The sequence below is a fragment of the Arachis ipaensis genome, chromosome B7 (assembly GCF_059453495.1).
Source record: "Arachis ipaensis isolate K30076 ecotype BB chromosome B7, ASM5945349v1, whole genome shotgun sequence".
NCBI lineage: Eukaryota > Viridiplantae > Streptophyta > Magnoliopsida > Fabales > Fabaceae > Arachis > Arachis ipaensis.
The window spans coordinates 138,591,979-138,616,068 of NC_142442.1; the positions used below are offsets into that span (position 1 = coordinate 138,591,979).

Below are 24,090 nucleotides of genomic sequence, written 5' to 3' on the forward strand. Positions count from 1 at the left end.
TCAATTTTTGTCCCGCCGTCAATTCTATTAACGGATCCCTAACGGCAGGACAACATTTAGTCAATTTTAAAACGTTAGGAACTTAAATAGGACGATTGAAACGTTAGGGACAACTTTGGGACTTATCCAAAATGTTAAAGACAAAAACAATACTTTACTCTATCATTTATCATCAATCATCAAACTCCAAAAATGGTATATGTGTGTATGTTTCACTTTGTTTAGAGTCACAATTAAGCAATAAAATGTTACCATACTTAAGGTTGATGACTTCAATACTCACGAGGAACTTTAAAAAGGTACAATAGGGTAAAATCTCCAATAATCATATTCATGTCAAACACAACAGCCTTCTGTCTAAAATTAAAAGTGAGTTAAGTCAGTTTGAGTGAATTTAAATTTATATATCTGTTTCGAAAGTTATCTAAAACGTTGATTTGGGTTTGAACGTGAGGTCTATATCCCTTAGTATGGCAGCGTCCGACCTCTTTGGTATCGAGGTGCTGCTTGTCCGAATTCTTCGTGAGAAGGTAGGAGGTGGTACCTGCAAGAGACTCCAATGCTTAAGTTAGCAAGGGCTTTAAGCAGGTTTTTAGTAGATTAGAACGTGAGTATACCTGAGGGGTATCAGTGTATTTATAGTAGAGTAAATAATCATCTTTGTTAGAGTAGTTCCATCTTTTCTGATGGATAACTGTTCCCTTTATCTTGAAAGTTTGTTAGGACTTGTCTTGTTAGAGAAGATAAAGATTTCAGTCGAGATTTCCGTAGGTAGTTACCTACCTTGAGTAGGTAAAGCTTTGCCCCGTTTCGCCGGTGTCCAACCTCTTTAAAGAGGTCGGGCTTATTGTGAAGGCCACCCTTCTTGGTAGGCCTCTTTGTCTTATTGGGCCTGGCTTTTATTTATTGAGCTAGGGTATGAATAATTCCCTTACTTGAGTCTTGAGCTTTCTGTAGGTCGGACTCAAGCAATTTGTGGCTTCTGCTTAGACATCGGGTGTCCCGCCCTTCTGTAGGTCGGATACTCGACGTGTTTTGAAAATTTTCAAACGTTGCTTCTTTAAAGATGGGCGAACGTTGCGCGGTAGTTTTTTCTTGAAATATGTGCATGTTTAAAGAGGAATAAAAGAGCCGTTTACCATTTGTCCCTTGTAAAAAGGCTTTTCAGCTCTTCTTCTCCCTTTTCCTTGTTTCTGAAAAAACTGCTTCATTTCTCCTTCACAAAGAACTTCTCTTGTGCAATCCGATCACTTCTGTTCCTTCCAAGATTTCTTTATCTTGGATTTTGAATATATTTTGCTTTCGCTAGCGTGAAGAGGAACGTCCGTGTTTTTGCTATTTAGGCGTGCCCTCCCTTTTTCTACAGTCTTCATCGAGGATGATTTTGTTTCCTCTTTTTCTTGTATTCTTATTTCTATTTGTTTGGGATTGCTTTGTTGTTGTTATTGAGTTTGCTTCTACTGTCTTTGCACTTTTTGTTTGAGAAAAGTCTATTTTGATTTTCTTGTTTGATGTGGAACGCTTGGAATGTTAAAAACGTTTGTCATCAAAAGATTCTGAAAGACTCTCTTTTCTCTGAAAGAATCTTCTTTTGTATTATGGTACCTGTTACCCTTTGTGTATTGTGTTGCCCCTAACGGTGTCACTTTAATGTGATGACGTTGCATAAGAGAGGCACCATTTGGTTGTTCTGTAGGAGAATTTTTTAAAAGAGTAGCTTTCTTTTTGGCTTTGTTGATTTACCCGACTTGTTTTGGACGAGGTCCGACTTCTTTTAGTAACGGTCTTCTTTACTTTTGCATTTGTAGGTGTAGCCTTTATGTCTCGCGCTGTTCTTACGTATATGTCAAACAAAGTCCCCCTTAGTCTTTGAGTTTGGGTAAACACCACCGTTCTTTCTTGTGCCCCTGTGACTGATAGAGAGTATTGTGAGGAATTTTGTAGGCATCATAATATATGTGAGAGCAGAAAAGATGAGAGGAACTATGTGTTAAAGGCCCCTGATCCAGAAGAGAGAGTGTGTTTTCCTCCCCTGGAGAATTTTGAGCAACCTTTCTTCTATGCTTATGATTGCTTTTTCACTAGGTTAGGTATCCGACTTTCTTTTACTGCCTTTGGTTTGGATGTTCTACGGTCTTGTAACCTTGCCCCTAGTCAATTGCACCCGAACTCTTGGGCTTTTATGAAAATGTACCAGCTCCTATGTCGGGAGCTGGTTGTCCGACCTTCATTAAATGTCTTCTTTTATCTTTTTGTTGCAACAAAACCATACAGTTCCATAAAAAAGTCGGGGTGGATATCCTTCCGAGTTGTACAAGGTCGGAAGGTTTTCTCTATCTTTGATGATTCTTTTCACGATTTTAAAAATTATTTTTCAAGGTCCGGAGTGTTGAGAGAGTCCGACCTTTCTTTTACCCGAAAATCAAGAATTTCCTTTTCTCTTGTACTGGCAAGATACCCTTATAACCCTTAGGCGTGAGGTAGCCGAGTTAGATGACATGGAGAGGGGTGTGGTTCTTTTAGATACCTGGGACCAGACTCCTTACTTGGATACGAAAAGATTTTTGGGAGATCCCAGCATTTTGAAGTTTGAGCTCAGTAGCTCCCTCTTCCCTTACTTGTTGACTTCTGTGTTTTATTATTTTCATTTTTTGATATATATTTTGTTTTGTTTTGCAGAAAGTGTGGCTAGTTCTTCGAAACACTAAGAAAACTGTTGTAGTCCGTAATCTTCAGCAGTAGAAAGAGGTCGGGGCCGGATCCTCTGTCCAATCTTCCCTGAGGAAGTCGGAGTCGGGTCCGTCCGAATAGAAGGTCATCATTCCTACTCCCCTCTCCAAACTTATTCCTTCTGAACCTTCCCCTTAGTCTCCTTCTTCCACTGAACCTCCCTCCAAGAAACAAAAAATGGAAGAGGAGGAAAGCATTTATACAAGGAACTTTGACGCCTTGGCTTGGAGGGAGAAGAACGTCCTCCCTTACCACCATTTGGGCACGGATGATGTGCCACTTCAAAACCACCTCCAGACTTTGGCGCGTGGAGGTCTTCGTACAGTCGGAGTTTGTACTACCCTTGATAGGGAGTTGAGGAACTCTTCCCATTCAAGCCACAACTAGTGCGTTGGTGGCTGCCCGGACCGATGTGGAGAGGTTGAATAAGATAAAAAAAGAATTGGAGCAGGAGAGGGAGACCTTGAGGACCGACCTGGGGAAAGCTCGGGAGAGAACGAGCAAGTCGGAGGCTTCTGCTGCCTTAGCTGAGGAGAAGACAAAGAGATATGAAGAGAGCTATACTCATGTCTTCAAGGAAAGACTGGCACTGGAGAAAGAGTTGGAAAAAATGAAAGAGAAGCTCGCCGACCTTGAGGAGTCGGTAGCATTGGGGTTGGATGAGATGTTCGAGAACCTAGAAGCTCAGGTTAAGGTCTTGGCTCCCGACCTTGATCTTTTCCTTTTCAGCATGGACAGCATAATGGTGGATGGCAAGATAGTCCCTACACCCGAGGAAGATAACGAGGAGCCTCCACTTAATCTGAAGACCTCGGGGCCTCAGGTCGGTCAGACCTCCACATCGGAAGCCCAACCCGAAGCTGCTGTCATGGAGACCTCTTCTTCGGCTCCTGTTGTTGTTTCGGCTGTGCCAGTGTCCGTCCATCCTCCAACTCCTTCGGCCAAGAAAAATGAGTTACAGGCGAGGACTTTACTCCTCTTTGAGCCTTTTGTATTTTGCTTTAGATGTACTGGTATGGCCCACTTATGGGTCTTATAACACTTTAATTTTTTTGCAATAGCTTGTAATTTTCTGAACACTTTTATCTTCTATGTAGTTGCTTTTCACAACTTTTTTATGAAGTAATGTTCAAAACTGTCTTTTAATGTTGTAAAGTACCCTTCCATTTTTTTTTTAAACGAAGTTATGTTCTTGTAGTGGGGTATAGTTTGCTTTGACTTTTGAGTCTCAGTAATTTTCGAACGTTTATTAGTTTCCTTACATAGATCCGACTTCGAGTAGTTGGCCTTTGTTAAGTTACTTTTGCAACTCGTTTTTTATCTATCCTTCTTAAGGTCGCTTTGTACGAGTTGTTTATATAACTTCTTACATTAACTTGTACCTCGTTGCTTCATCTTGCTGACCACTTTAGGTCGGGCAATGATTTTCGCAGTTTATCGAACTTAAATTAATGCATTCAAGATAGGAAAATTTTAAAGAAAGAAATGGAATATGAATTTTTATTGATGCTTAAGAAATTCCCTTACAAAAGCATACTAGGGGTTTGAACGTCCCTAGCCCTCATATTGGTGCCTTGTTAAAAAACCCTTGAAGTCAGGAAAAAGAGTGCACCCATTTAAACGAGGTTCACTACTTAGTTGTAGTATTTGTTTAAGTTACAAGCGTGCCAAGACCTCAGGAGCTCCCGCCCTTGAAGGTCGGACACTTTGTAATAATCTTTACCTAAGACCTCTACTATCCTGTAAGGTCCTTTCCAATTTGTAGCCAGATTTTCTTCTCCTGACTTCTGTATTCTGATGTCATTTCGGATTAGGATAAGGTCATTGGTACTGAAGTTTCTTTTGATCACCTTTTGGTTGTACCTTAGAGCCATCCTTTGCTTTAGAGCTTCCTCCCTAATCCGAGCTCTTTCTCGAACTTCATGGAGGAGGTTGAGCTCTTCATTTTGCGCTCGGGTATTAACTCTTTCATTGTAAAATATGACCTTAGGTGATTCTTCAGCTACCTCTATGGGGATCATTGCTTCCATTCCGTAAGCAAGTCGGAAGGGTAATTCTCTCATTGTGGAATGTGGAGTGGTCTGATATGTCCATAAGACTTAAGGAAGCTCGTCAGCCCAAGCCCCCCCCTTTGCGTCTTGTAGTCGACATTTTAACCCGGCTAATATGACTTTGTTGGCAGCTTCAGCCTGTCTATTGGCCTGGGGTGTTCTACCGATGTGAACTAGTATTTTATTTTTAGGTCGGCCACCAAGTTCCTAAAGGTTGAGTCGGTAAATTGAGTCCCATTGTCCATGGTGATGGAGTGGGGAATCCAAACCTTGTGACAATGTTCTTATACAGGAATTTCTTACTTCTTTGAGCAGTGATAGTTGCTAAGGGCTCTGCCTCAATCTATTTAGTGAAGTAGTCAATTCCTACTATGAGGTATTTGACTTGGCCTAGTGCTTGTGGAAAATATCCGAGTAGATCAAGGACCCATTTTGCAAATGGCCATGATGAGGTAACACTAATGAGCTCTTAAGGAGGTGCCACATGGAAATTAACATGTTTCTGGCAAGGTGGAAATGCCTTAACAAACTTGGCTGCCCCCTTCTGTAAGGTCGGCCAGAAGAAGCCAGCCCGGATCACTTTTTTGGCTAGTGACTAAGCTCCCAAGTGGTTTCCACATATGCCACTATGTACGTCCTCCAAGACTTCCTTTGTGTTGGAGGTCGGGACACATTTTAAAAGGTTTGTTGAGATCCCTCTTTTGTATAAGATATTGTGGACCAGTGTGTGATTTTGTGCCTCTTTTACGAGCCTTCTGACTTCCTTTTTATCCTTGGAAAGTATGTCAAATTTGAGGTAGCTGACTATAGGAGTCATCCACCCTAAATGTTGATTTGATATAGTCAATACTTCCTCCTCTTTTGATATGGATGGTGATTGCATAGTCTCTTGAATGAGACTTCTATTGTTGTCCCCTGGCTTGATGCTGGCTAATTTTGAGAGGGCATCAGCTCGGGCGTTGGATTCTCGGGTTATATGTCGGACTTCACTTTTCAAAAAGTGTGTCAATTGTTCTCGGATTTTATCCAAGTATTTCTTCATAGTGGTGTCTTTAGCTTGATAAGTGTCATTAATTTGCGAAGTTATTACTTGCGAATCATTGAACACCACCACTTTTTCTGCCTCTACTTCTTTAGCCAGCTTCAAGCCAGCAAGTAAAGCTTCATATACTGCTTGATTGTTGGAAGCGGGGAACTCGAACCTTAAAGAGAGTTCTATCCGAGTTCCTTGGTCACTTTCTAGAATGACACCTGCTCCACTTCCGTCTTTGTTTGATGACCCGTCTACATACAAACTCCATATAACTGGGTTTTCCGGACTTTTCGTATATTCAGCGATAAAGTCGGCAAAGTATTGAGATTTAATAGCTGTCCGAGCTTCGTACCTCAGGTCGAACTCGGACAGTTCCACCGCCCATTGTAGCATTCTTCTGGCCAAGTCTTTTTTTGTAGAATGTGTTTCATTGGTTGGTTAGTGCGGACTATGATGGTATGAGTCTGGAAATACAGTCGAAGCCTTCGAGATGTGAAAATAAAGGCATAAGCAGTCGGTTTTTTATTATATTAATTATTTTATCTTTTTAATAAGTTAATTTTAAATGAAAAATTTTCTTCTGTTTAAAAAATAAATTTAAAACTATTTTTTATTTGGTGATAATGTAATATAATTCGGTTGGAATAGATATATTATTGTTTCATTTGAATTTCAAATAAATTTTGAACAGTTATAATTTTTTGTTATTCGAAACGCTATATAAATACTTTTACTCTCTTCTAATGACATAGACGTTAGCATATTATCAAATTATCTTTTCTAATATCATTCTATAAAAGCATTATCTACTCCATATTTATTTATTTATTTGGCGTCACATTCATCCAGGTCTCTATTTTAGTTCTCAATGCTAATTCATTCCTGCATGTGCATCCAATAATCTTTACTCCCAACTTATATATGCAAATATCTTGTTAAAAAGATTAATTTTTGCCATTAATTTTTTTTTTATTTCACTGACCCTTTTGGTTTCGCTTTGATTATTTATGCTGTATTTAAAATATTGAATTAACATTAATTAATTTATTTATGTATTAAAAATATGTTCCTAAATATTTTCTATTTTAAAACTTATCCAATTATCTCATTGAAAAGATAAATTTTTTCTAAGTTTAATTTTATTTTGCTGACCTTGTTGGACTTATTTTCTCCATATTAGGCTTAGCTTTTTGGCTCTTTGGACTACATACACAAGGTAAGTAACGAAAGAATAAAATTCTTTAATATTTGAATATATATTTATTGAGCTCTTTTATTTCGTAAGTACATACTCTCTAAATTATCTATTTTTTAATTAATATTATAAACCCTAAATATTAATTGTTGAAAACGGAAAACTTGTATGTTCAAAGATAAATCAACAACTTATTTGGCAGACTATTTGATCATTATTTTAACTTTAATTAGGTTAGAAAAATATTTATTCCCTCTTAATGAATATAAAACTGTATTATAAACACGTTTACAAAATCAATCTTTAATAATGATTTTTCGTGTTTAATAAATTATTATTTGTTTAAATAAATTTTGTAGTTTTACACACTACATTTAAAATAAACATTGACGTCGTTATCCAGGACCTAGAAGTTAACACCGTACGATGACAGACGATATCTCTGAAGATTTTTACATAGTTTCTGACTCTAAAGCCCTAGAAGAAAAGCAACATAACTGCGATTGTGCATAAGTCATACATCCCCGAACTAATAGAGGGAAAGGTGTGGCTAGAAATGCGCATCCTTCAAACTCGGAAGGACACAAAATAAGCTCAGAAGTGCACCCACCTGAAATATCCAGACCAAAAAATCCCACAGAAATTATGGGACTTGTCTACGGACATCAAAACCGATTAGAACAAGAACAGGAACTAGAACGACAACGAGAATCTGAAAGAGTCCTGAGAAGGGAGGTACGACGATGAAGGAAATTAGAAAGAAAAGCTCTTGAAATTGGAATCCAACTTAGTTGAGGTCACCAACCAAAGAACAAACATTGCCATGCATGTTGATCTCAATAAAATATCAGGAAAAGACAAAGAAACTTTAAATTGAATTTGTTTTAATTTATGAATTCAGACATTTTATTTTTTCTTGTATATTTATACTTGAATGTAAACATAAAATATCTTATGGTAAACGAGGTAATATAATTACAAAAATTTGTTCACATGATTAAATAAACATATATTTAATTGATTATTTTTTTTACTCAAAACAAATCGAAAGATAGTGTTACGGTTTAAGTAACAGTGATTCAAACATATTTTTTAAAATAAATTTTTAGAATATATTAAAAATTAAATATAGACAAACCCAATTTACTTACTAATCAATACTTCTATATTTTACGAAAGGCAACATTATGTTATTATAACATTGAAGGAAGTGGTGAGAACTTAAGTAAATTATACCCTATTGATTTTTTAAAAAGAGATAACATTCAAATGTGTAAATGAGAATTTAAACTCATTTTACGACGGTTGAAAGAAAACTGCCGCTAATAATAAAAAAAGCTACCAATTCCAAACGGCAAATTAATTTGTTACGTAATTTGAGGAATTATTATTCACATACTTTAAGCGCTGAACGCTAAAATAAACTTTAATATTGGTAGTTTTGCTAACAAACCATATCCGTAAAGTTAATTTTAAAGAGCTAGTTTTGCTAAGAAACCATTATCTTAGCTTTGCAAAACTATTTTTTTTTATATATTTTTTTATTATTATATTAAAATATAGTTAAAATAATACTTATCTTTTATTAAATTAGACTTTCAAGCAATCTAAACGGTTATAAAATTTTGCATCTTTAAAGTCTATATAAAGACTTGCACTCTGCCATTTATCAAAGTTTTAATTGTGCCCTGTGAAACAAGGTGTCAGGTTAGTTTTTTCCCATCACGGTTATTACTAACACAAAGTAGGGGTGTTAATGGATCGGATCTGATCCGCATATCCGCGGTGTTTATCCGAATCTGATCCGAAAATTGCGGATATAAATCCGATTTGCAAGGCTTTTGGATCGGATCAGATCAGATTCGCACACTAATCAGATCGGATTGCGGATTTTGTGTTAGTATCCGCATATCCGCAAAAATAAAGAAATAAATAAGTAAATATTCTTTTTATGTTTTATTTCAACTAATAATTATCATATATGTTGTATTATTTTAATTTATTATTTAAAAAAAGTAGGTTTAATATTATTTTAAGAGTAAACATATTTAAAAAAATAGAAAAAATGAATTTTATTGATATTTTTTTAATAAAAATAAGTTTTTAAAAATATTTTTGTGTTTTGCGGATATATCCGATATCCGATCCGATCCGATCCGCACATTTCGCAAATGTGCGGATCGGATTGGATCGGATCCAACCTTAAAAACTGCGGATATTGGATCCGATCCGATCCGATGATTTTAGTGCGGATCGGATCGAAATTTTAGCCATATCCGATCCGATCCGCGTGCACCCCTAACACAAAGCATTAATATATTGAATTTTTTACTTTCTCCTCAATCCTTCTCTTTCTTTTATATCAGTGTTCTACATAAAATGTATTTATGCAATTAATTATATCATTTAAATGATTAATGTCGAGATAAATGATTAAAATATTTTTATTGATAAATACAAAAGTTGATAAATTTTATTTGTATTTTAGCTAATTAAATTATCTAACTATTATATGCTGGTAGTAATATTTATTTACTTTTATTAGACACAAATTATCCTATTGATTTTTTCTCCTAATTAAGTTTTAATTACATCCAAATGGCTTTTATTTCATACTATGCATGTAATTTTCTTGGGAACTATAATTGCTTTAAAACACGTGTTAGACTTCAGTCTATGATTGATTTTAATTGTTCGTAGTTGAATTAATACACAACCAGGTGAAATGATCAAGTAATTTGAGACTGAATGAGTAAAATAATATTCACCACAAATATACAATTTTTTTTCCTTTTAATTATGCTAACAATCTATTATAAGATTAATCTGTGCCATTAATTTTATTATTTAACCAACTAACAAATTTTTTGGTATTCTTTTAGGAAAGGGAGATTTATTAAGAAAATCAGGAACATCCACAAAGGTATGTTTTCAATTTTTCAAATATAAAAAGAAGTTATGAAATTAATATTAACGAATTTTTTATGTTATTTGTTTGAAACATTAAGATTTACAAAGTGGATACCGTTTATTTAAATGATGGTTAATTAAAGTATCTAATTATTAGATATTAATTCTTTGTTGTACATTTATAAGGGTAAGATTTACAGTTTAACACAAAAATATAGAAGATATCACCTAAGAAAAAAAAATTTGTTGATTCAATTTCGTGTAATTGAACTACTATGCAATTTGGATTTAAAATAAATTTTAAATTTCAAATGGTTAGTTCTTTGGTAGTGGTGATTATTCTTATGGATTTGACAAACACTTTTAATGTTGTATTTCTCAAACTTAAATTATATGTTTCACCATATGAAAAGTAGCATATATGCCTCTCTTTTTTGAAGGAGTGAATATACACATAATTGGAGATACAAAGTAAAGAGATCAATTAATCTACACACACCACTCATCCATCGTTATCGAACACAGTAAGTCATCACCCACAGACATTACATATATTGTTTGTTTTACTTTTTATATTATAATTAGCATTTGGTTATTCTGTAATTTAGAAAACAAAAACAAATTAATTATTTTGCACACATATTTATGCTGATTACATGTATGTTAATATTATAACAGGTAGTGCCTAGTAATAAGAAAGAATAATTAGTTTTTGTAACTTGAACTATAATAATAAGCAACATAAGTAAAAATGGAGATAAAATAGATATTAATATCTAATATTTCTTCTAAATGTATGTTGTTCGACGGGTGTCATTAGCCTTGGGGATGTTGATATGTTTTGTTTCCTTTCAGAAGCCAAAAAAACAAAGTAAGAATATAAAAGTAAGTGACTATTAAAGTTGCGAGAACCGAATCAGTCATTGAATCGGTCAGGTGACAGATTCAATAGTTCAATGGTTAAATCAAAATTGAACTATAGTTGAATCGATTTAATTAAATATACAATAAAAACATTAGAAATTCAATATACAATTTTAAATATTTAAATTTAATATTTTAAAATTAATACAATTTAAAATTTTACTATTTCACATGGTTATTTATTCATATTTTATCATTAAAAATTTTTAATAAAAAATTTCTAATTAACTCCTAAACTATAATCAAACTCAATTGCTTGACTATCAAGATGATAACTCTAACAGAAGAATTATTGTGATAAAAGAAACAAAAATGAATTCAAAGACTTAGAATTGAGAACATAATTATTGAGAATCAATATACACTAATTATATTATTTTGAAGTTAAAACTGAGTCACACTTCCAAATACAAGATCTGCACTATATATATATATATGGAAGCTATTAGCCTGAATCATAATAACTAATTAATCAAGAGTCTACCTACTCTTCTTTCACTCTTTCTTGAACTGAATATTATTCTATTATATTTATATCCTTCAACAAAATCTCAAAAGCTAAAATAACAAAAAATGTTAAAGAGAGTAAATCCAAAAAAGTTATTTTAAACCAATCAACTAATAATTGGATAAAATTCCTTATTTACAACCACTACTAAAAAACTAGTTATTACAGACAGATATTTCCGACAGATTTTATCCCACGGAAATATAGAGGGAATCTCAGAGGGATTTTTTGTTGAAAAATCAAAAAAATGGATTAGCATAAATTACAGACAGAAAAAAAATCCGTCGATAATTCTGTCGAAAAAATTAATTTTTTTCCGTGGGAAATGGTTACAGACAGAAAATTCGTCTGTAATTAAATAGACAAAATGGTGTGTTTTGTTAAATTATTACAGACGAAAAATCCGTCTGTAATTTAAATTTTCCGTCAGTAAATATTGAGATAACCCTAATCTTATCTCTATCCACTCGATCCATTTACACTCTACCCATATCAAATGAGCTTGTTCCTCTCTCCGTCACCGAGTTGCTTCTTCTCTCCATCACACCAGCTTCGTCCGCCGCTGTCGCCGCCGCTGACGTCACAGATCTATCTCCGTCGTACCTTGCGTCGCACGGGCTCCCTCCGCCGCCGCATCCAACCCTAACCCCAGAGCTTCGTCGCGCCTCCAACCCTAATTCCAGGACTTCGTCGCACTTCCAACCCCTGCTTCGCCGCTCCCTCCGTCTCAAAGCCTCCGTCGTGCTCACTCTCTCGTAAGCCTTCAAATGTCGCTCCTTCCTCCATGGCTAAAACCCGTAACGCTCTGTTTTTCCTCCTGCGTCGCCGGTCTCTGTCTCCTCCTGCGTGTGGTTGTGCTGAAGCTCCATGGGAAGGATATACAACGGATTCCATGGGTGAAGCTTAACCACAGCTACAGAAGTACCGCGAGACTCGATTGAAGCAGTACAAGAACTACGAGAACCTCTCGTTCTCGTGAGGATCTCGACAAGGTGAACACCTCAGCTGCTTCACGCTTTCACTTCTGATTCAGATAAAATTATGAATACTAATTCTAATTCGTTTTTAAACTCCCTGTTTATTTATTTATTTGGCAGGAGTGTTTGGAAGTGCAGAAGGAGAAGGCCTTCTGTATTGGCACCACTTGGGGTAATGATCACCACATGTTTGATACAATGACTGTGATGTCTTTTACCTTCATTTTTATCCCTTTGTTCTACGATACATTACATTACAAGAATGTGTTTTGTTTTATCCCTTTAGTTTTTCTATAAATTACTTATCTTCATATTCAGTGATGTGCATATTCTCCTTACATGAAAATGGTACTTTGTACTGTTCAATTTGTGTGTTTGTTCTATAACTTGAAAGCTTATGGTTACTTCTTAATGGCGGTGTTTCTGTTTATTTGGTTGTTTGACTTGTATTAGTTTCAGATTAGTTTTCCTTTTGCTGATATATATGTCTGCCACTAACCTCTCTTTTTAATTTAGATCTACAACTGCAGTTGTCCTGAGGTGAGTAGAAAGTATCAGGTTTCGGCATATTTAGAAAGGTTGTTATAGGAGAAACTCAAGTGAAGTTTGGAAGTTTAGAAGATCAGGGGTATAATTATGCTCAATCTACCTGTTACATAGAGCTCGTGAACTGTGTGAAGAATATTTTCATTCTTTTTCATTTAGTTTAGAAATGCAACTCATGATTAAGTTTTATTAGTTACTTCAAGTTTCATGTTTTAGGCCTCTTATATATATGCTTCTGATGATGGTTTTTCAATTAAATTTTATGGATTGGTACAATCTTCAGATTCACTTCGATGTATCAACTGTATATACATGCTTTAAGTTCACGTTAGCCCTTTATGGGGAAAAGTGTAGCAGCATATTTTTGCTTGTCATTTGCTGTTTTTTATTTTATTTTTTGGTGTTGGAAAATCTTGTAAGATATGTGGCTTGTTTCATAACCATGACGAATATTCTTGCCCAATGATGAAGCTGAAGCATGGAGGGTCTGCGGCAAATATGGTGTCAACAGCACCGCTCTCTTTCTCAGCTTCTTTTCCTCCGAGCAATTTCTTTCTAGATTTTTGTCAAAGGTACATAGCTACACACAGCCTTTTCGTTTTCCTGGGACTCTCCCTCTCTTGTGTAATATCATTATTACTATTTGCAAACTGGAGTACCAAAAATTTAGTTCGATTTTTTCAATAGTCTGCTAATTTGAGCTGTTTTCTTGATATATCTTAAAGTTCTGTTCAAGCAATTGCTTTTACTATGGAGATTTGAATAACTGCAGAGCACGGCTGGTTATTCCTGCTATTGGTTTTAGCATTGGATTCAAATGGATTGATTCAACAATGGGGGTTTATACTTAATCAAATCTGTTTTGCACATCATTGCTATAAACGATGATTTCAGAAATAGAAGTGAAACAAATGGTACCAGAGCAATTAGAAAAAGGAAATAATAGCATATTACAATGCAACTAAGTAGTTGCAGCCGCCAGCCGCCTGAGTAGGAATCAAGAAATAACTTGCATTACTTTAGATTGTGGCATATGGAAAAAGGTTGAGTTTGAGTACAATTGAGATATAATAATTTATATTGTCTTCTTTTATTTGTTAAACTTTTTGGGAGAAGTAGTGATACACTGCTAGCCAATAATAATAAACCTCTTCTTAGTTGTGTTTGTTGTGACATTACTGCAAAGGAATTGAATAAACAGACATGCAAGAGGTTATATGCAGAACCATGTTATGGATTCGGCTCACCAAGCTCTTGATGCCTGATTCTATTTCCATTGCTTATTTCATCAAACAGTTCATAACATCCTTTTTCAATTATTACTTCCTTTTCCAAAAACAATAAGAAAGCAAAAATAAGCTAAATTTTTTCATGAGGTATTAAATTTGGATCCTGCATTACACATTTGATTTATATGAGTGTTTTATATTCTTCCATTTCTAGAAAAAATACAAGATTATTTATTAAAGGAGCATATAAAAACAATGACTATGATGCTTCTCCAAGATTATTTATGGTTGTTCCATTTATCTCAGTTACCTTTGAGAATATGTAGTGGTTGTTGAAGTACATAACAACTAGCATAAGGTTAATTTATCATGATATGTGTAACTGGTTTAACTCATCCGCATTGATTAAAAAGGAAGTGATAATCTGCAGCCTAAGGACTAGAACATTTTGGCCTTATGGTATGTAGAGTAAACTGATTGATAATGCTCACTGTTAAATAACTAGAACATTTTGGCCTTATGGTATGCCTTGCATTAGATTAAATTTTTACATTCCTGTTTATTAGTTATTTCAATGAGATAGGACATCTTTACTATTAGACTTATACAATTAAGTTGACTTTTGATGGGTTTGAAAGAGATTATATATCCAACTTTACTGTTTGCCTGGTTTTCAGTTTCAAGTGGTGTGACTGAATTTCTAATGCACATATGTGATATCATGTTCTTGAGACTACACTTCAGGCTCTAATGTTCTTGCTTTTCTTCTTGTGTTGATGTTGAAAATGCAATTCTCGCAGTGGATAGAGCAAGCTTCTGAACCCAACAAGGAAGCAGTTATTAAAGCATTGCTAGGTGCAAAAGAAGCTATGCTTGGGATTAGATATCATATGCGCCTAATGGGTGAGGCTGCAGGTGTTCTTGTAAGTTCCTTTCATTGATTTGGCACTTATTATTAGGCTTCTTCTGTTTGAATGATGTTGATTATAAATTATATCTGCTGGTAGAATATCACTACTCTTTCCTTGCAATTCATGCAGATTGAACCAGAATCACAAACAAAACTTTTAGATGCTACACTGAACTTGGAAGGAGTGTTGTTGGCTGGAGTTCCAGGAGCAGGAGGATTTGATGCCGTCTTTGCTGTTACTTTGGGATATTCAAGCAGCAATGTGACAAAAACATGGAGCTCACTCAATGTTCTTGCCCTTCTGGTTAAAGATGATCCTTGTGGCGTTTCTTTAGAAAGTGCTGACCCTAGAACAAATGAAATCACTTCAGCTATATCTTCAATTCATATTGAATAATTTATTGTAAATATTATTTATTTTTAATACAATGAATTTGTTTATTTTGTGAAATATTATAAATATTAGAATATAAATTAGATAAAAATTTGTATTAAATTTATATTTATTTTGTATGAAAACAAGTTTATTTTGTAATTAGAAAAAGTAAAAAAAATTCTATTTTACCTTACAGACGGATTTACAGACGGATTTTCTGTCTGTAATCATGATTTTCCAAAGTTTAAATTACAGACAGAAAATCCGTCTGAAAATCTGTCTGTAATTACAGACAAAAAATCCGTCTGAAAATCTGTCTGTAATTATAGACGGAAAATTTGTCTGAAAATTCGCCTGTAATTACAGATGGAAAATTCGTCTGAAAATCCGTCTGTAATTACAGACGGAAAATCCGTCTGTAAGTTTGTCGCCTTCAGGAAATGGAGGGAGAATTTACAGAGGGAAAATCCGTCGGTAACTAGTAAAAATCCGTCGATAATTTTCCGATGGAAAAAAATCCGTCGGTAAATAATTTCCGACGGGGCTTTTACAGAGGGACAAAATCCGTCGATAACCAAAAATCCGTCTGTAATAAAGACTAAATCTGTCTGTAAATCTGTCTGTATTTATCCATTTTCTAGTTGTGAACCCACGTAAAAAATCAACTAACAATTTCATGACATACACAACAAAGACTTAAACTGCTAATACACCCAAATAAATTAAATATGTAAACAAGACTTATAAATTAGTTAAAAAGCATTAAATGCATGCATAATCTATTATCATTATTTATTTAAATATTTATTTTTTCAATAATTGGTATGTAATTATTAATTACTATAAAATATTTTTACTTTATATTAGATATAGATAAAAACTGAATTTTAGAGACACGGGGTAGTGTAGAATATAAGCAAGGATTAAACAATTTCTTAGATTTTATATTTGCTAATGCATCGTCAGATGGTATGATAAAATATCCATGTCTAGAGTGTGGGTTCCAACTTATGAAACAAGAGAATATGCGTATGACCACCTGTTGATAAGGCCCTTCCCCTAGGTACACTGTCTGAATTCGTCATGGTGAGAAACCTTGTGACGAGGGCACAAGGTTCAAGCGCTCTACTGATAGTCCAATATCCTGAGCAAATCCAATGACGCAAATGGTCAATGAAGCATTCGATTTCTCAATACAACACGGGAGCAATGACACCACAATGGAAGAACATGTTAATGATGATGAACAAGAATTTCCGAATTTATATGACGAGCCAAGTTGCGCGGCGAGGGATTTTAATGATTTACTTGCAGATGGAGAGCAGCAATTATATCTCGGATGCTCAAAATACTCAAAGCTATTATTCTTAGTGAAGCTTTACCATATAAAGTGTATGTGTGGTGTTAGTGACAAGGCGATGTCAATGATCCTAGATTTGTTATGAGAGGACATTCTATGAGACCAAAAAGACAATTAGAAAACTGGAAATTTAATACAAGAAAATAGATGCATGTTCAAATGATTGCATGTTATACCGGGATGATGATGAAGACTTGACCAAGTGCAAACGATGCAGAACTTCAAGATGGAAGCAAAAGACGCGGAAGGGTTCTATTCTCAAGCTAAAAATTCATGTCAAGAGAAATGGGAAACGAATACCAGCAAAGACTCTCCGTTACTTTCTTCTCATTCCGGGACTGCAACAGTTATTCATGTGCAGCAAAACATCTAAAGACATGTTATGGCATAAAGAGGGTCATAACAACGATGGTCTTTTGAGGCATCCAAGAGACGCTGAAGAATGGAGAAAATTTGATGCGAATAATACTTTTTTTCATTGGATCCGCGCAGTGTTCGCTTGGCCTTAGCTAGCGACGAATTTAATCCTTTTGGGAACATGAGCACAAAGTATTCCATTTGGCTTGTGATTCTTATCCCGTACAATTTTTCTCCATGGCTTTGCATGAATCAAAGGTCTTTTATTATCTATGATTATTCCTAGGCCTAAAATGCTAGGTAATGACAAAGATATTTACTTGCAGTCCTTGGTTGATGAGTTGAAGTAATTATGGAATGACATTTGTAAGATCCATAACTTTTGAAAATTTTATTATAAACTAATGTCAAATTCAATTATCTATTTATAGCTTTAATTTTAAAAATTTCTTTATTAAAGATAATTAAAGCAAGTTTTGATTAATTGAATTTAAAATAAATTAAGATTCTTATCTAATTTTATAATTATTGGTTTATTTTCTATATTTAAATTATAACGTTAGTAGTTATGCAATAATAAGAATTTGATTTAATTTAAATATTGATATTTTTATATAAATTAATCTTATTATCTTATTATTTCAATTAAAATATTTGATTTTAAATTAATTAGTATTTTGGTACAACAAATAATATTTTTAGAGTAATTTTTAAGGATTTAATTAGATTTCAAATTAATATCCTATGTCTCAATTTTATTAAAATTACCAAAAACACCCTCATACCTATTTTCACCCAAAACAAACCCTAACCCTAATATCACAAACACACACAACACACACAGCACCAGCAGCAGCAACGGCTGCAACAAGAAAAGAAAGGGAAGAGAGGAGAGGGGGAGGCCGCGAGAAGAAGAAAGGAAGGGGGGAAGGGAGAAGGAGATCCGAGAGGAAGAGGGCGCCGGTGGAGGGGGGAAGTTGTCTGTGCCGCCGCCGTCCGTTCCGTCCACGAGCTGCCGCCAGAACTGCGCGAGGAGAAGGAGGCATCGCCATCCTATGGAGCCCGCATCGTCACCGTTCAGTCCTTTGCCAGAGCAGAGACAGGTCATCGTGCCGCTGCTGCTATCCGAGCCGTCTTCGTCGTTGCCGCCATCGTTGACGAGCCCAGCCGCCACCGTCGCGTGCTCCATTGCCGTTGCTGGAGGTTAGCCGCCGATCTGATCTGAGGGAGACAGAAACGTGAACAGAAGAGAAGACAAGGAGCCACCGCCACTGTTGCTGAACCCCCAGAGCTTCACGCCGCCTCTACCATCCGAAACCTTGCTGTCGTTGCCGATGACCACTTTCGGTACGGGTTTTAAGTTTGGTTTTTGTTCTTTTGGGTTCTGACAAGATTTTGACGCTGCATGGTTGTTACATTCGCCATCACCGGGGTTTTTACTCGCCGCTGTCACTTGGGGTTATTATCGGAGCTACTGCCGGGTCAATTCGGAGTCGCGTCTGCTTTGTTTTGTTATTACAGTAAGTGTTTATGTTTCAAAAACCCCTGTGTTAGTATTCTGTTATGTTTGGTCATAAATTCTGAGGTTCTGGTAACGTAGGGTCGTGCTCTGAATGTTGTATGTTGCTTTAATATTGCTGTGGTTGCTGCGAATATGGTTTGAGCTGAGGTTGTGGCTTTCGCTGACCGCAGGCCGAGAGAAAAGACTTTCTTTGATGCGTTTGGATTACGGATTCGTTTATCGAGGTAGAGACGTTTTCTTAAATTCATTTTACTTTCAAGAGTTCTTATAAGTCGATGATAATATGAAAAATATATTTTTATAATTACATGAGTCTTACGAATTGAATTGGACTGTTTGGATGGCTGTGATTATTTATTTGATTGATTTATTGAATTATTGAGGAAGCTGGTTATTCTGATTTGCTATTTTGGTTTGTTAAGTTGGTCATTGTTGAATTGATTTTCCTTTAATTACTGGAAGAGGTTTAATGTTAGAATTTAGTTTCATTTTGGAAATTTTTTATTTTAGAAAAGATTCAAAACTGGAATTTGTTTTGATTTTGGAAAGGATTTGATATTTGAAGTTAGTTGGGAACAGGTTGGAAATTGTGGCTTGGTTGGGACCCGTAAGGGTGGCATAGTCCAAATTTTAGAGATGCTGCCCAAATTTTTATAAAAATTTGAGACTTCATTTAAAATGGGTATTTAGAAAGATTTAGATTTTTAAGGGATTTTATAATTTGATTTTTGCAGTTATTAAGAAAAGGTTACGTTTTGGAGTTTGATTTATTTAGAAGAGAATGAATTATGTTTTCAATTTGAATTATTGAAGAAAATAATAAGAGATATGATGAGAATGAGTGCGAGAATGAAGATTGATTTTTGAGTATGATTTTTGAATAATTGAATGGTAATGAGAATGAATGTAAAAATTAAATTGAATTTGATTGAGATACCTGGGTAGTAGTAAGGATTGTGGTTCGTCCCGCTTGCTCCAGGTCAATGCTTGAGATTTGATAATAATGATGATTATTTTTAGACTGAATGAATGTATGTTTGAGATACCTGGGCAGTAGCAAGGAATAGTGGTTCGTCTCGCTTGCTCCATGTCAGTGATTATGACGCCTGAGTAGTAGCAGCAGTAGTGAATTATTCCACTTGCTCCAGGTTGAACTTTTAAACACCCGCCTAGGTAGTAGTAGTAGTAGTGGTAAGTTGTCTAGGTTGAAATATTACACGTTGTGTTGACTTACGATAGCGTAAGTTGTCTGGGTTGAAAAGTTATGATTGTCACATTCTGATGGAACATTTACTTCTAATGCACTGCCTGTCCCAGTGGCCACCGTAATTGCCGATCTTTCATCATTTTTTTGAGCACTTTGTGGGAAAGCCATTAACCCTCTACAGCTTAATGAACTCCAACATCATGTTGTTCATACCCTATGTCGTATGGAAATGAATTTTCCTCCATCGTTCTTCATAGTCATGGTACACCTTATCGTGCATTTTATTAAAGAAGTAAAACTTGGTGGTCCAGTACATTTTTGGTAGATATATCCAATAGAGAGGTTAGTTCCTATATAACCCCGTCTAGACATGTGGTTTGATCAAATTTTTATACTAAGCATATCATTTAATTTTATTTGAAAGGTATCTGGGTCGTTTGAAACAATATGTGCCCAACAGAACACAAGCAGAAGGCCCAATTGCGGAGGGCTACTTATCTGAGAAAATTTTAACTTTCTGCTCTAGATATCTGGATAACATTGAGACTATGATAAATCGACCGGTGCGAGTTGATGATCAACCTAGTGGAGTGAGCCCTAATACAGGGGACATTGTGTTCCCGAAAGTTGGAAAGGCTGTTTCTGAATGGAACAACATCAAGCACATCGTCACGTGCTAGTCAACTGCGAGGCTGTTTCTGAATTTATTGAGTAAGTAATCTTATGTTATATTTCAAATTAAAGCTTGGATACAAATCTTTTCATCCGTCCACTATTTGCGATTAATGTTTTGCTATTTCATATAGTTCATTTAGAGAAAAAATAAAGAGAATGTTACAAGATCAAACAAGGTCGCAATAAAAAATAGACAGCATTGTTCACAAGGAATTTACTCAGTGGTTCAAACAAGAGGTTAGCATAGAGTATGCATTATGCCATTTGCCTTGTTAGCATAAAATATTTATTGCAATATACTACCTTTGATGATATTAAGAATGGTTGTTATATGGTAGCAGGTTCCAATGGAAAGCACTCAGTATTCAAATGAAATTAAATGGCTTGCATATGGACCCATACTTCAAGCAAGACATTTTGAGGCGTACAACATCAACCGGTATAAGTTTAGAACTATGACAAAGGAAGAAAGGATGAAAATCCAAAATAGTAGAGTATATGTCTCATCTAATACACGAAGTTATGCAAGCATGTGTGACAATAAAGTGGTTGTTGGTAATGTTTCATATTCCGCAAAATAGTAAACATAATTGAATTGAATTACAGCTGTCGGTTCACAGCATGTTGTTCAAGTATATTTGGGCGGATACAACTACCAGTAGAGGTATCAAATAAGACCATTTCGATCTTACTAGTGTTAACTTCTCTCGTTCGATACACACCGGTGATTGAGAAGACCATGAATTGTACATATTGGCATCAGCGGCTCATCTCGTACACTATATGGATGATGAATTAGATAAAGAATGGAGCGTAGTGGTTCATGTGAAACCAAAGACTTGTATGACATAGAAGAAGAGAATGAAGAAGCTAAAGTTGGTTTTTCTCTACAGCCAGGGTTGAACATGTCAGCGGCAGGTGACATTGGAGATTTACAGTTGACAAAGAATGATGATATAGAAGACCCCACAGACAATGCTTCTAAAAATATCGATGAGGTTGCATACTGGAAATAGAATAAAAGTCAATGTAATTTAAAAAGGGTCTTTGTGTAATTAAAAAATTTAATAATCTTAATGATATATGTAGTTTGCTAGCTATATCACGATCTGTATTTTTGTATTTCAATTAAGTCTTTACTGATTTGTTGGGTTTAATGAATAAAAGCAGTTTCACATTTCTTTATAAGTTTTTTTTTTCAGAAAAAGTTAGTTTACAATAAAGTATTAATTTTGTTATTATTGTTGTTGTTCTTAATGTCATTTTTATGATAATCATGATCTCTAATAATTATTATCAATTTTAAGATTGTTATGACTAATAAATATTAGTGAACATAAAATGATGGTGTAACATACTAAATGAAAACGGAGGACTTTTCATTTTATTGTGCAAGCACAACATTCGCTAAAGAAATGGTTATGATCTCTCTATTCTCTTTATTGAAACAGGCAATTTCTGTTACTAGAGACATATGATTTCGTAAAGTGAATGTTAGATGTTGGTTGGAGACTATATCAGCACGCTCTTGCTTCAACCAATACTTGGAAACGGCGAACAAATCTACCATGCAGGTTTGTTCCTTAGGCATATCCTAAAAAATTTGTGCTAAACTATATTTGAATAATATTTATTTTAAGTTGATATATGCTAACAAATTTGCTGCAATAATATTTGTTACGTTAACATTTAAATTTGTAGGAACTTCATGAATGGAATCAGTGTACGAGAAGAAATTTGGCTATGTTTTTGTGACATGCATCTGAGAAGAGCTCTAAAGACATACTTGCTGAATTGAAGGTAAAAAAAAATATCTAATATAGAAAGTGCATCATGAAGAAACAATGTGTTTTACGAAAAAGACCATGAACTATATTTTTTTATTATGTAAACGCACTTTATAAACAAGCATGCTGTTGAGTTGGATATTGCATCACAGGAGAAAATGAAGTTTATAGAATTGCACATTACAGAGCTTCTTTCTAAGAAATCTACCCAAAGTTCCAACAAGGGAGATGGTAACTATTGTTCAATTTTAGTTAATTTTAAAATTGTCTTTACATATTAATGTACCTTAATTCTCTAAATTACTATCTAATAACTTGAGAGTTCTCAGTTTCTTCTGAATAGACTCAGACTGTTGTATGCATGTTGATAATTTCAGTATTAGCTGAATATTCAATCAAAATAGTTAATAACAGTGTAGATGGGGCAAAGACTGATTCAAAAGATAATTTAGTTGATATCTTGTCTGTTGAAATTGACATCTCCTTGCAGTTTGATCTCAATAAGGTTCCAAAAAAAGACAATGAAACTTTAGATTATCAACAAAGACAAGATGATGTACATGTTGCAAATAGGGGCTTTAATCTAAATAAAAGTCATGGTTTAGAGGACATATCAGATCCTGTAATACGTGAGGGTTGTAGATTCTTGACATAGTATTTTTTGCCAAATCAATACAATGTTGAAAAAAAAATTTGACATTTTATTTTAAGACTTAGGTTGATTCCCTTAATTTAATAGTTTGGGTCGTAATATTACATATTTGTCTACTTTAAGAATTTCTTAATTTAGGTTTAGTAAAGTTTAACTTTGAAGAAGCTAAATTAAATTTATGCTCGATTGAATTTTATAAATTCAGAAATTGACTTATTTTTTTCTTTTATATTTATGCTTGAATGCAAACTTAAAAGATCTTATAGTAAATGAGAAAATCTAATTACTAAATTTGTTCACATGATTAAACAAATATATTTTTTTAACTGATTAATTTTTTTACGTAAAACAAATCCAAAAATAGTGTAATGGTTTAAGTAACAGTGATTCAAACATATTTCATAAAAAAAGTAGTGAGAACTTAAGTAGATTATACCCTGTTGGTTTTTTAAAAAGGGATAACATCCAAATATGTATGTAAACGCATTTTACGGGGGTTGGAAGAAAACGCCGCTAATAGCTACACATTCTTTTCTAGCCGCACCAACCGACGCTAAATGCCAAACTAATTGCAGTCCCACTCTTTTCCGCTGCATCAACCGCCACCATTATTCATTTTGCAGCGATTTTTTTAACCTCCATAAAAACACCGCTGATATCTGCCAGATTTGTTGTAGTGATGGTAAATGTCATCAACGTGATAGTGCAAGTATAGGAGGTGCTGCATAAAATACCTGATATGTATGATGTGTGTCTTGTTTCATTAATAGTGTTGTCCTATTATGTTTAAACTTTTGTTAAATATATCCCTTAATTGAGCATGATGTAGATTGAGTTTATATCATGCATAGTTGATAAACAAATTACTTAATGACGCTACATGTCACCATTTTAAAAAATTTAATAAACTACAATAACACGAGTTAAACAAAGTACAAATATTATATTAGTCCCACGCTACTTTCTAATTGTCCACTTTATATCTTTGCAAAATTGTTTGCACTTCTTCGCAACATTTTTAAATGCAGATGGGGCGAATTTGTTTGCATTTTGGTGTAGGGATCAGATCTAAAATTATATCCTTTGCCTCGAGAATATAGAGTTGGAGAGTCACTTGTGGTTGTACCTATACCACTTACAT

General features: G+C 34.6%; 1 protein-coding gene across 1 annotated transcript; it reads left to right on the top strand.

Moving 5' to 3' along the window:
• The first annotated feature begins 14,879 nt into the window (after positions 1–14,879).
• On the top strand, positions 14,880–15,410 carry LOC107608443 (phosphomevalonate kinase, peroxisomal-like). The gene is made up of 2 exons (XM_016310237.3): positions 14,880–15,026; positions 15,144–15,410. The coding sequence occupies exons 1-2, from the start codon at positions 14,880–14,882 to the stop codon at positions 15,408–15,410; spliced, it is 414 nt and encodes a 137-aa protein (XP_016165723.1).
• The last annotated feature ends 8,680 nt before the right edge of the window (positions 15,411–24,090 follow it).